This window comes from Cyprinus carpio, chromosome A20 (assembly GCF_018340385.1).
Source record: "Cyprinus carpio isolate SPL01 chromosome A20, ASM1834038v1, whole genome shotgun sequence".
Taxonomy (NCBI): Eukaryota; Metazoa; Chordata; class Actinopteri; order Cypriniformes; family Cyprinidae; genus Cyprinus; species Cyprinus carpio.
In genome coordinates this window covers 13,093,330-13,107,387 of record NC_056591.1, presented here as the reverse complement: position 1 = coordinate 13,107,387, position 14,058 = coordinate 13,093,330, and the positions used below count along the sequence as shown (strand labels likewise).

General features: G+C 37.9%; 1 protein-coding gene across 2 annotated transcripts in view; it reads right to left on the bottom strand.

Annotated features, from left to right (window-relative positions):
* LOC109076466 (E3 ubiquitin-protein ligase SH3RF1-like) overlaps positions 1–9,275 on the bottom strand; it is a 44,175-nt gene extending 34,900 nt beyond the window's left edge. Inside the window, exons 1-2 of one of the 2 annotated variants that reach the window (XM_042777676.1) lie at positions 9,255–9,275; positions 6,392–6,951 (exon numbers count right to left, since the gene is read on the bottom strand). In XM_042777676.1, coding sequence (XP_042633610.1) covers positions 6,392–6,817 — 426 coding nt within the window. In that variant the 5' untranslated portion in view covers positions 6,818–6,951; positions 9,255–9,275. Of the gene's footprint in view, positions 1–6,391; positions 6,952–8,305; positions 8,327–9,254 lie in introns of those variants that run through there. The other variant, XM_042777677.1, reaches the window with a different exon arrangement.
* Between the last annotated feature and the right edge of the window lie 4,783 nt (positions 9,276–14,058).

The window sequence follows — 14,058 nt, the reverse complement described above, 5'->3', positions numbered from 1 at the left end:
TGTGACATATCCCAAACATGTCCGTTGTACACATGAATGCAACTGAGCATCAGTGCCTTTAAATAAGTCTTTGGGTTTGTCAACAATAACAACTAGTTGTATTGAATGAGTTTCTTTATAAACAGATCAGTGTTTAACTAATTTATTGGTGACACACAAAAATGACTATAGAAGAAAATCACGTGTGGATTCACTAGTTGTTGTGCCACTTGTCTGCAACAAAACTAAAACAACCATTAGACTCAAGGCGTAGATGCAGTGTAAATAGTATTTGAATGCAATAACAATAATAATCCTGATCACAATTTTGAGGGAAATAGCTGATAATTGTGAAGCTATAGGCATGCATGCCATCTTTTGAAGTGAGCCTAGCTTCGACCCACAAGGCCATTAAACCAAGCACTCTCTCATCAATTCAACGGAAGGCCTTCTCCTTTCTGCTTCTCATAACGAGATATTAGATTTAAAATGTGCGCTATGGGCTAACAACACAGCTGCTAACGCTTTCTCAATGCCAGATATGGAGATTCATTACATCATACCCACATTTAAAGATGTTAAATTAGAATCTGATTAAGTATTAATACATTTCTGAATGTGTGCGTGAGGAAGATGAAAGAGTAACTCTCAATTATATTACTGCTCTCTGCCTCCTGCTCTGATGCTGACCCCAGTCACATGACCTCTCACATCTGACCTATGACCCCTGAGCTGTTTCTCTGTTTAATCTCTGACAACCCAGCTGACCTGCTGGCCACAGAAAGCCGAGCCGAGTCACGTCACCTCAGAACCAGGAGGAGAAAGTGATGAGGTTAAACCATCATTATGTTGGAGCTCAGTTCCTGAAGCCTCACAGAGAGGATCAAGACAGCAGTGTTTGTTTCCTACAAAGAGGTGTTTTTGCTGAATGTACACTCCCTTTCAAAAGTTAGGGGTCAGTAAGATTTAATTAATTTTTGAAAATAAATAAATAAATAAATTCTTTGAAACAGCAAGGAGACATTAAATTGATCAAAAGTGACAGTAAAGACATAATAGACTGATTTCTGAGGAACCATGTGACACTGAAGACTGGAGTAACGGAGTATATGGAGTATATTTTAAAATATAATAATATTAATCATATTTCACAATATTACTCCTATTTACTTTATTTTTGCTATTACTACTGCTATTACCCAAATTTTTGTATAACACATAATAGCCTATATTTTACACATTTTCAGTAAAAATTATTTTGTTTAGAAACATTAAATATCATTTATTACAAAAAATATTTTTCCAACCAGTCAGTTTTACGAACCATAAATATACAAAGCAGGACTCGTTTCATTTCAGTAAGACTTTAGTAAAAGAATCAGACATTAACTGATTCAAAGAATTTTTTCAGTGAATGATTCATCTGACAGATGAGATTGTGAATCTTTTTGAGCATTTTATTAAAACAATCGGTTCACAATAAGTCATTTGTGTACACTAGTTGAGCTGTGTGTTTCTGATACATTATTTTAATTTTAAGACTGCAAAATCCCAGTTTTGCTTTAGATTAAGCAGCAGAAGAGCGATTCAGGAAACACTGCTAGACACAGATCCCATTCATTCAATCTTATAACCAGTTCAATGAACATTCTGTCTCCATAACACAAGCCTCGTCTCTAAGCCTGTTCACAAAAAGGTAAACAATGGACGGCGTTCAGGCAAGTCATTCACAAACACACAAATACATATGCATCACTCGCACAATAAAACTGCTTGTGATTAGTCAGAAGGCATCCCACTGAGTTATTTCAGCAAAGAGGCTTTTGGAGCTTCACCATAAACAGTTGACATTCAGCCCATCCCCGTACATCTCCACTTGTGCGGAGTGAGCAGAGCAGGTCCTTTCAATGTATTATATATATATAAGAGCTGAGAGACAGACATGCACAGGGGATTGTGGGATTGACAACAGATCGGGGATTGAGAAATGTATGACTTTATGTAAATGTGAAGCAAGAAAAGCAGAGAGCTTATCGCCGTGAGGTGAAGGCACTGACATCTATAATAATCTGCCGACAGTGGTAGAGTTTCAATATATAAAATCACATCATAGACACATTCAGATTTCAAAAACTGTTAGACATTACAACAACAACAAAACAAGATGCATTAAATTGATCAAAAATGGCACTGAAAACACTTAAAATGTTACAAAAGACTTCTATTTCAAATCAACTTTTAACTTTCTATTCATCAAAGAATCTTGAAAAATATATTTGTCACTGTTTCCACAAAAATATAAAGCAGCACAACTGTTTTCAACATGATAATAATGAGAAATGCTTTCTTGAGCACCAAATCAGCATATTAAAATAATTCCCGAAGGATCATGTGACACTGAAGACTGGAGTAATGGCTGCTGAAAATTTAGCTTTTAGCCTTCATATTTCTCCTTTACTGTATTTTGGATCAAATAATTGCAGACTTCGTGATCATAAGCGACTTAAAATCTTACCGACCCAAAGTCCTATTTTAGTGTTCTTCCTTCTCTTTCTTACATATTCAGCCTCCTTATTTCAATCTAAAAGACAGCTGTAGGGGTTTGTGCGCCCCACTCAGACACACAGTGTGTGGCGTTTGCCCCTCCACTGCCCTGAGTCTGTCAGATCAGAGGTGGCCACTAATAACAAGCTGTTATGCATCTGTCTGCTCGACCACACCTCCTGCTATTCTTCAACACTCATAGAAATCTAAGGGAGAAAAAAAAAATTAGAAAGAGAGAGAAGTGAGAGGCAGCGGCACCCTTTGCCCACTGGGACTCATGGGTATCAGTGTGTTCTTTGATCTTTGGCTTTTCAGCAGCTCATGGAGTCCACCTGCATGTCCCCTGTGCCCCACCTCTTTCCCCCTCAGAAACACTTGAACCCCCTGGATGAGGTCCAGGGATGGCATGATTTCAGCTTCAGGGGGCACACCCTCAGACCATCCTATGCATCTCACACAAAAGCTTTCAGTATTGTGTTCAGGACACTTTAGGGTATGTGTGTTTTTTTACTGATCAAATGACTTTCTGATTTGTTTTGTTACTGAATTTGGTTCTGATTCATTTCAGTAACTTTCAGTTACAAAAAATATAAATACATAAATTATACAAAGAAATCTTTTGGACTGGTTCAATCCAGTGTTTATCTATACATTAAAACAACCAGTTCATAAGAGTCATTCGTTCACGAATCAAATTACACTTGTCACATTCAATGTTTTTAATTCACCACAAAAACAGCTCAAAAGAGTCATTTGTTCGTGAATCTGAATAAAGTGGACAGGCTGTTATGTTTCTGATAAAATAAAAAAAAGTGAAAAGTGAAAAGTGACGGGCCCATAAAAGAACTGGCCCATAAGATTTGTTTATTTGCAAATGGAATGTTTCTGACTCTAATAGGAGTCATTTGTTGATGAATCTGACAACACTTGTTGCAATGTATGTTTCTTACTTACGAAAGACAAGCTGATAAAATAAATTTTTTCATGAATCTGACTACACTTGTAATGTTTTTGATTCACTAAAAAGAACTGTCTCGTAAGAGTCATTTGTTTGTGAACCAGACTACAATTGTTACACATTAAATTTCTGATTCACTAAAACGAAACATGTCATAAGAGTAATTTGTTTGTGAATTTAACTACATTTGTCACCCTGTACATTTCTGATTCACTAAAAAAAAAACACAGGCTCGTAACAGTTATTTGTTCTTGAGTGGTGTACACCGGCAGCTCTGCATCACATTCAGTAACTTCGTCTACTTCCTGTACTCACTAGTACACAGATGCTGAAACAGCTACATAATGCAACATCTGACAAATCAGATCTCAGGGGTGTGGATGTCTTGATGTGTGTATCCCGAACTAGGTAGGAATTCTTCTCCTTAGCACTGGTTTGCTTCCCTGCGTGAGTGTGTTTTGTGCATCCCCAAAGCACAGCATATCATGTGTCAGACTTAACAAAAACCCTCTGAAGACCTAAATAACAGACCTGCCACTCACACATTGCTCTGTTATCATGTAGTCTCAGATGCATTCCTGGTCCTTGCACCACCTCTGAATCACAGGCTCTGTTTGAAGCTACAACCACTGCAAAAAGCCCTTTCCACCAGCAGCAAGGCTCTTTACACCACCTCAGATACACCCTTAAACAGGTTGATGCGTGAAAACACAGCGGGCACAAAGAGAGAGAAGATAAGAAACAAACACTGCCAAGTCTGCTCATGTGAGGGCTGAGGGGAATATTTTTTTTTTTTTTTAAAGCTCACAGTGCTGATCAACCTTATATTACCTCACTTAACTGGATTCAGTCGGCTCTGGCAAACAGCCTAATGCTAATGACTGTGTTCTTAAAGAGTGATATCTCCACTGACGAGCTAATTAGAAAAGACTATGTGGGAAGAGTTCATCAGATTTTATAATTTTCAGAGATGTTCTTGCGGTAAGGGCATTTTGGGATAGGGAGGAGGTGTTATTGTAGTTATGCCAACTACAGGAAGAACAAGTGTAATCACTTAGAGCATTAAGTCATTCCAAACAAAGGCACATTTAAAAATGGTGGGTTTTATTTTTCTGGTTCAAAGCATGCAGAAATAGAGAACAGACTTAAAAAAAAGAAAAAGCATACACACACTGCAATGCACATGAACTGAAAATCAATGAAATATTCAGAAAGAGAAGGTTCACAGAAAAGAGGTTGTGTTGAATGGTAACATTATTTAATTTATTTATTTATTTTTCTTTTTTAATTATCAGTTTATAGGCATTGGCCAGAATTTTAATATCTGTCTATTCCCTAAAGCTACATATCAGTAACAGTAAAATGGATCAATTTACAATTCTATTCAAATGTTTGGGGTCTGTAAGATTTTATAATAATTATGAAGTCTCTTATGCTCACCAAGGCTGTATTTATTTGATCAAAAAACACAGTAAAAATTGTAAAATTTCTTAAAATATTATTACAAACATTTCTATTGTAATATATTTTAAAATGTAATTTATTCCTGCTTTAAACTCCATTACTCCAGTCTTCAGGGTCACATGATCCTTCAGAAATCATCGAATATGCTGATTTGGTGCTTGAGAAACATTTCTTATCAAAAGTTTGAAACACAGTTTTGCTTGATATTTTAGTGGAAACTATGATACTTTTTTCAGCATCCTTTGATTAATAGAGTTTAAAAATAATTTATTCAAAACAGAAATGTTTTGTAACATTATAAATGTCTTTACCTAAAACTTTGATTTTTATGAACTATTTAAAAACATAATGGATACAATTTGCAATGAAAACAGCATTAAGATAGATTGTGGATGAGACAATACAGTCAAACTTAGGGTAGAAACCTCTAATGATCTTTATTTGAAGATGAGAATTTTTTAAAGATTTTTTAAACTTAAGTTAGTTGAATAGGAGAGAGACAACTAGCTTATTGAGCCAATCCAGCTGTCATTTCACAGCACATGTTTATGAACAACAAAATAAGGATATTAAAAGATTACAGACTGAAGATGTTTGACTTAGAGCGTCGCCTCCCATCATGCATTGGGTGGAGGCCCCTTTCTGTCCCACAAGTCTGTGTGGGAGAGATGACAGAGGGCTTGATTGTAGGGACACCTGTGTTTTGTTACCGTGCAAAACCAAAAGGTGGAACATAACAAAACACACAATCACAAAACTGCTGCTATGACAACTATCCTGATCCACCGGGACACTTTGTTTGAAAGTTACACTGGCAGAAACGTGTGTGCTTTCACTCAGACACAAACAGCCAAAAATACAATAGTGTCCGCTTGCATGTTTTTAGATTTTTTTATCCTCTCTCACATAGAAAAAGAAATAAAGATCTCCAAATACACCAGACAATAAAAAAGTGCTGGATAAGAGGCAGTTAATGCAGCTCCAGCAGGGAAGGAGGCTTACCTCAGCTGCTTGAGTTGCTTTAGAAGAAGCACAATGGCCTGAGCTAACAAGATTCTCTCTACCATCTGCTAGGACTACACAATTAATCGAACTAAACTGAAATTGCAACATGGCTCAGTGTGGTTACACAACTGCAAAATTTGTGATTCAATTAAATAACTATATGCGCTCCATGTTTTAGAGAGAAGAGCGGCACTGTGTTCAATTACACAAGAGCAACTCATGACCCGTCCAGTTTGCATTTGCGATGCAACATACATATCCTCTTATCAAGCTTGTTTGCACTGTGTGCTTCATAGCGAAGCACACACTTTTTCACGTGACCAGCTCGCGATCCAGTGTTTTCAAACAATAACAGTATTTCACTCAATTTGTAATGAGACGCATTTGTTAACCTGTTTTCATAGACAGATTTTTCAGATCTGTCTGATTTATGGGACTCACCCTAACTGGAGTGCTCTTGGCCTGGACCCTCTGAGACTGTGCCCCTGTGGGACCTGGATCCCTCTGGCCTCCTCCAGCTCCCTGCGCTCGGACTCCTGCCACTGCAGATCCATTAGTATATGTGCCATGCATGCTTCCTGTCCTCCTCGGTCTCTGCTTGATACCGTCCAGTAGCCGTACCAAGAGGATGTTGCTAGGCAACTCATCCACGCCACTCTCCACCAGCGTGCGACACTCTGGGCAGCGCAGTTCTCCACGCGACCCCACAATTCCAAGCAGGCAGCGCCGACAAAACGTGTGCTGGCATGGCAACACCTTCGCCGTAGCGTCCAGCCGCTCCAAGCACACCGGACACTCCAACAGGTCCAGGAGCGCAGACTCGGCCATTTTCACACCCGCACAATCTTTCTCAGCGTAGTCGTTCATTCAGTCAGTTTTGCCTCTCCGAAGAGAGAAGCGCATCATGTGAGTGTGTGGATATAAGGTTGTTTGGAGGGAAAGTCCAATCCTGATGTCACGTCACTCCCATGCCGCAGTCATGATCATGTCTCTAGCATTCACTGTAAAGAATCAAAGAAAAATATATCATATGACACTTCTCTCTTATAGAGCATTATACATGTGACATTTGATGTTTCAACAGAAGGCATTTGAGCATGCAGTGAGAGATTTTCTCAAGAAAACTGACTCTTCAGGATCCAGGATCTTCAAAAAGATCTAAATTGGTTTTCAAATGCACAGTAAACTTAGGACAAACTGCAGAAACCCCAAGAACTGGACCAGCCAATAAGCTACAAACATATCACTAGGAATGGGAATTATAATGAATCAAATGATTTTGGTTCAGATTTTGCCTCCTCTATAATGATTTTGATTCAAAACGGTTTTTTTTTATCCTTTTGAGAAAGAAATACTTCAAAAATATAAATATAATCCTTACTGCATTTACTTACTGCAAGTTGTATAAGTGCAATACAGCAATTTACAATAACTACATATATAAAATAAACATAGCAAAACATGGGTTAACAAATTTAATTTATTTATTTATTTTTATATAAAATACCACTGATTGGTAGAAAACTAATAATGTGTATATTTAACTACATAACCAACCAGTCAGTAACTACAGTGAATAAGGTCTTGTGAATCAACAACATAACACAATGAGATCAAATTAGTGACCGAATTTTCTGGTTCTTTTTTATTTTTGGCGTGTGTGGGTTTGCCTTCTTTCCTTTTTTTATGGAATTTTTATCATATTATCTTGGGTTTTTTTTTTTTTTTTTTTGTTTGTTTGCTAATTCACTAAAAAGAACCCCTTCGTAAGGGTCAGTCAGTCGGCGGACCACACTTGCGCGTTGTGTGTTTTTAATTCAATAAAAAGAACCGATTCATATGAATCATTCATTCGGGAATCAGACAACACTGGTCACGCAGTATACTTGGTATTCTCTATTCACGCAATTATTCACTATTCTATGCCATACTGAAGTATACATATTGTATTTATTCCGAGAATAAAAAAGTGAACTACCGGGAAAATGCCGGGATGATAACCCAAAAACAAAGTGTGGAATGTTGGGACACCATGAACTCTACTGTCGCAGCTGTCCTTACACTTCATAACCTTATACAATTCACACACTGGATGGAAACAGTACAAAGTGCATAGTATAAGCTCATAGTGTACAGTAGCTCATTTAGCACACAACTTGATTATTTTAGTACGGTATTCCATCCGCCTTTGCAGAACAAAATGCACGTTCGAGATGGAACTGAACGGTATGAAAAAATCATGGAGTTCTGTATTGTTTTGTTCTCTAGTTTCCAGACATAACAAAACAGACACAGTCCCCGACGGATTGTAGCAAACAGGAATAACGCTGAAAAAAACTAAAGAAAGAGTTTTACCGTCACGTTTGGTCAGTTGGCTAGAAGAGGACTTCGTGTCTAAACTGCAAATATGCGCACAAAACGAGGGCTGTAGTGCTCTCGCCAGTCCTGTCCCTCCTTGAGCCTCGTCCACTGTCCTAACGTTACCGGGTTATCCCGCCTGACACACTGCACGTTCCCAATCAAAAGGACGAGGATACATAAAGGCAAGCAGAACAATGCATAGAGACTAAATAAAAAACTGCAGAGTCAAACATCTTTACGGGGCTACTAGCTCATTGATCTGAATCAAGTGATTGTGTTACAGAAACGTTATAAACCCAAAGAAATGTAGTTAACAATTAAAGGGTAAGTTCGCCCAAAAAAATACAAAAGATAATGTTTAAGCAAACTGACAGCCACAGTCACTGTTCACTTCTATTGTAAGGAGGGAATGCAGTGATAGTGAATGGTGACTGAGGCTGTCAGTCCCTAACCATCTCTTTTGAGAAATGCATATAGGTTTATAACAACATGAGGGTGAGCAAATGATGAATAATTTACAATTTTGGGTGTGAACTATCCCTTTAAACCTTCAGTGCAAACACTCAACATCGCCCTCTCTTGTCGTTAAAGTCCTGAATAAAACTAACAGCTTTGTATTTAATAACTACAAAGCCAACGTTGGCCAACATTGTTTCCGAGTAGCGGTACAGATACATCGACCTTACACTGCAGTATGTGAGTCTGTTTAAATAACTCCCCAAACTAACTAACTAACCCATCAACAATCGTGTTTGAAAAAACTAACCACAATTAAATAAAAAAAGCGTATAAAATGTCACAGTAAAGAACAGACGCTTTTATCTACGCGACTGTCTGTAACTCGTGTTCACGTTGGTTGTAACCATGTAGCTTCACAAACTTTGATTCAATGTTTAAATTTCATTTTATTGCGGTGATATTTGTGAGAGCACACAAACGCTACCTTAAATAAGGGCCCCTTCTCCACTCCTCCTCTTCTTCTTCAGAAAAGTTTCTTTCCCCGCGTTCCTCAAACCAGGGAATTCGCCCTGGAAAAACGGGATCCTGAAATCTGGTCACCCAGTTGGACACAAGTTTAAATGTTCAGATCCGTATCTCTCAGCAAGGAAACAGGTCGTCGTCTCTTCTGAGTCGTTCAGTTGAAACAGCAAAAATAAAAAAAATAAATTATAATTAAAAAAAAAATCTGATTCCGAGCAATAGCCTCAGTCCGAGAGATTCATGTAGATAAAATTTAGAAGAAAGCGAAGAAAACCAGGAGAAGCGAGTTCCTGCGTCCGAGCGCCATGACGAGCCCTGTGGATACTATGGGACACTGCAGAGGACGTGTAGTCGGGAGGGAGGATTTTCAAAACGCTCGGCTAGAAAAAAAAATGCATCAACCGTTTTGAGCTTAGGCTTCGTCCTTCCGAAAGTTAGATACACAACAACTGAAAAGCTGCCGTTTTTTGATCGTCATAAAACGTTAGTCTATGTAGTGGGTAACGTTATTCAATGACGAATAGTTTGTTTACAAACTCCGCCTGCGTTTTTATGGTGTCACAAATGCGGGAGTCACTGCAGGGGGATTTTTTTTTTTTTTAACTTTTCTTGTAGTAGCAGGTTTAAATGGGAAGGAGAGATAAAATTTCGCCAGATGAATCTCGAGTATGTTGTCAATAGCACACTTATATACTACATTACTATTTATGCAGTATATAGTATGCATGTATATAGTATGATTATTTTTGCATCCAGATTATCTAATTGCCAAAATGTGCAGAAACAGCCCTAACAGCAAGCAGTTCCGGCCCAGATCCGGCCCACATCTGGCCCGCATGGATTTCACACGGGCCAGATGTGGGCCAACACTATGTTGCTGTCTGGGAGAGAAACAATGCGAGGCATACTACCCACAGTTCAACCTGCTCAACTTCATTCCATTTTCAGAACTGCAAGAAATATAAAAATTATTTCAGAGATGATAACTTAAAGGATACTCCATCCCAAAATGAAAATTTTGTTATTAATCACTTACCCCCATATCGTTCCAGACCCGTAAAAGCTCCGTTCGTCTTCGGAACACAATTTAGATATTTTGGATGAAAAACGGGAGGCTTGAGAGTTGTCCAGAGGGACTTTGGCAAATTCTGAGCAGTAGGTAGATGGTTACGCGCTTCTGTATCAGCCGCGCCACAAGGATATGTTTTTCACTATTTACGCTTTGGGTTGAAAGGCAACCGTGATAATCAAGCGCAGCGGACGCAGAAGAGCGTTACGCCATTGCGTACGCTCAGAATTGCCAAAATGGGCCCTATGCTGATTTGGAGGACACAGAGGAATGGAATTTTTGAATTAAAGACATTGTATTTTTGTGTTCTTCGTGTACAAAAAGATTCTCGTGGCTTCATTCGTTACGGTTTTATTTAATCACGATGGACATAGGTTTGGCAGTATTATTTACCAAAGTTTTGCATCTCTCCTCCAGCTTGTGGCTCAAAGGGCAGTTTTTCTCTCTACCTTCCACATGCACACTGGCACACCACAAAGGTTAACACAGAGGTGAGGTTGTTGGAAGGATCAACCCACCCTTACATCACTGGTGTGTAAAACCATGCAAGAGACACACACTCCCTCTTGTTCATCAGACACAAGCCCCCAAGGCTGGGATTGTGGGTCAAATCAGATCAAATGCGACCTTGTTACATGATTATGGTCAAATACCTCATGGTTTATAAAACAGTAAATGTTTTCCATTTTAAAAACACCCATTCTTGAATAACCCTCATGCTACATTGCACAAAAGTGGGTTTCATTCCACAAAGAGAAGCCTTTACTGTAAGGTTTGAGGATCTAAGGAATGTTTCAGTGATTTGTAAATAAAGGTGAAGGTTCGGCGAAGTTTTGTGTGAGGGCGAAGAAAAGTTTTCCACGTAGATTTCACCATGTCCAACTCATGTTAATTTTTATTAGATGAACTTCTGTGTTAAAGGAATGATTTCACCCAAAAATGAATAAAATTATGACATAATTTAGTCACCCTCATGTTGTTCCAGGCCTATATGATACCTGTTACTTCTCTGGAGCACAAAGGGAAAAGTATTTAAATGTTTCAGAACTTGTTTCAAAACCACATTTGAACCCACTTTGAATTTCATTAAACAAACAAAAAGCAATTGACGATGACCTTTTGCAGTAATGACCTTTTTTTTATGATTTATCAGTTTTAGTTAACAATAACCCTGGTGTGAACACTCTTTAAGATCAATATGCTTTAGTCATCCTATAATCATTTCAGCTGAAGGCAAAAGTTCTCAAGCCCTAAAGTCAACAGGAATTACATCATCAGCTTCCTACCTCACTGACTCTTATCATGATGAAGTAATATACAGTATCTTGAAAGAATTTATAGCATACGGGAGGCATAAACAGAGTAAGTCAAAGGCAAGTACGTGTAGCCTGCTTGTTCAAAAGCTTTTCAGTTAGGTTTACTTACAGTAGCGCATATATTTCTACACACCATAAGCAGAAAGCTAACAATTTATGTATAGACTCATCTGTTTTACAGAGCCCACAGAGAATGATAGCACCAACAGAGAACACAGATGTGATGAATGTGCTAAGACTTGATTTTGAAATGGCCTTTTATTAGTGTTTGGCTCGTCCTTGTCTGCTACAGGAAAAATTACAACACATCGCTGTGTGAGCAATTTGCACACTTAACTAAATCGTGCTACTATAATGGCAACATTTGGTAAGCAAGCGTGTGTAATTGAGCTGAAACACAACAGTTCATGAAGGGCTCATTTGAGTGCATATGCATGTGAGTGCAGTGTGTATTGTCATGCCTTGGCTAATGAGAACAATAAATCAGAAAGAGGAAAACAAATATGGTAAATATGTATGGAACACAGAAAAAAATAGAGGTAAGTGAGGAATAGTATTGCGAACAGAGAGTGAGAGAGAATAATAAAGAAGTTAGATTTTATGGTGGCACAGCTCTTGGATGTCAGAAGTGATCCGCTGGAGCTGGCAGCAGCTCTCCGGTCATATTTCACTGTTGCCGGGGGTCATTAGTCCACCCCCTGAAGGGAGGGGGCAGAGGCTGTAAAGCCTGGTGCAAATTTCTTGGATAACCCGGAGGAAAGGCCTGCTTTGATTTATCACTGACCCAGTCAATTACAAACACATACATGATATCATACTTAAATACATATAAAATCAAAGTTCAATAAAAATAAATACAAGCATATACACCATTTTTAAATGGCAAAGCTGAATTTTCAGCACTTTTTTTTTTGTGAAAACGATTAATTTTCCCCCTTTTTTTAAATGGATCATCAATTTGCAGCCACACACATTAGAGTGCACCACAATTCTGCCCAACATCTGAAGCACCAGCTGTGTTTTATATATTAAAAAAATATGTGAAAATAATACAGTCTACCATCTTTATTATTTAATATATATATTTTATTTTATTTTTAAAATCTACTTTATTCCTATCCTTTTTCAGAAATCATTCTAACACACCAATTTTGCAAACAAAAAAAAATTCTAACAAAAACCAAGAAAAAACAATAACACAAACCTCATAATATCAAAAAAAAAACCATAAAAAAACTGGTGTTCACTTTTGATCGATTTTTTTTTTTTGTGAAAACGATTAATTTTTTCAGGATTCTTAGAAAGCTCAGATGATTAGAAAGTTCAAAAGAACAGCATTAATTCAATATAAATGGATTTAAACTCTAAATACATCTCACTTTTGATCGATTGAAGCATCCTTGATGCATAATTCATACATACATACTGAATTTATACATATATTTGTTTTCATAGCCTTATGCATCCTATGCCTCATCATTCTTTATGCAAAAGGAGACAATAATGACATTATACTCAAAGTGCTAGAGCTAGAATGTTTTATTTTTTCACTTGAGTGTTTGTGATCAGTAATTTGCCTCTATGCACACATTAAAGCGCATACGATTCTGCCACGTCTGAGGCGACAGCTGTGTCACAGGCAATAAAAAAGTGAGGAGGGGTTGAAAGAGAGAAACAGATAGGAGAAAGAGAGACAGAGACACAGAGACAGAGAGACAGAGAGAGAGAGAGAGAGAGAGAGGAGACGTGATAAATGCTTTTTCCTCAAAACATGAGAGTCAGTCCTGACAGACAGAATAATAGATTCAGGGATCTGTTGCAGCTTGAACGCATCTGTTTTCCAAGGCTGTGACAATCTACCACAACCATCTGAATCTTCAAAACTGTGAATTCATGATCTAATGTTGGACACAGAATGAGGGCTAGTGTGAGTCAGCTGTATATTCCCTGGTTTCATTTTAGGAAACACCAATATGATAATTAAAGTACAAGTACATGTTGATTCTTGGCTTGTTTCTAGCCATATAGTTGAAGCTCTCAATTAATAAGTAACAAGGCTTTTACATAACCTCCAAGTTCTTGGTCAACCATCTTCAACTTGACCCATACTGTTATTGCCACTGTCACTGAATGTCCTTTGGTCAGTCCAGAGTCTAGCAGTGCATTTGACATTAGAGATAAATCTTACACCCCCACTGTTTTAGTGTTATGAGGGTTTGTTGATGGGGGGATGGAAAGCATCGCTCGTTTTCAGTCCAAACAGTTTGATGCAATGATGTCAAGAACACAGTACAGAATTTTATAATACAAAAATTATGTACACAGTCAAATTTGAGGTGATTTTACAGGTTCTGAGGGTATTACAATATACATGTTTAAAT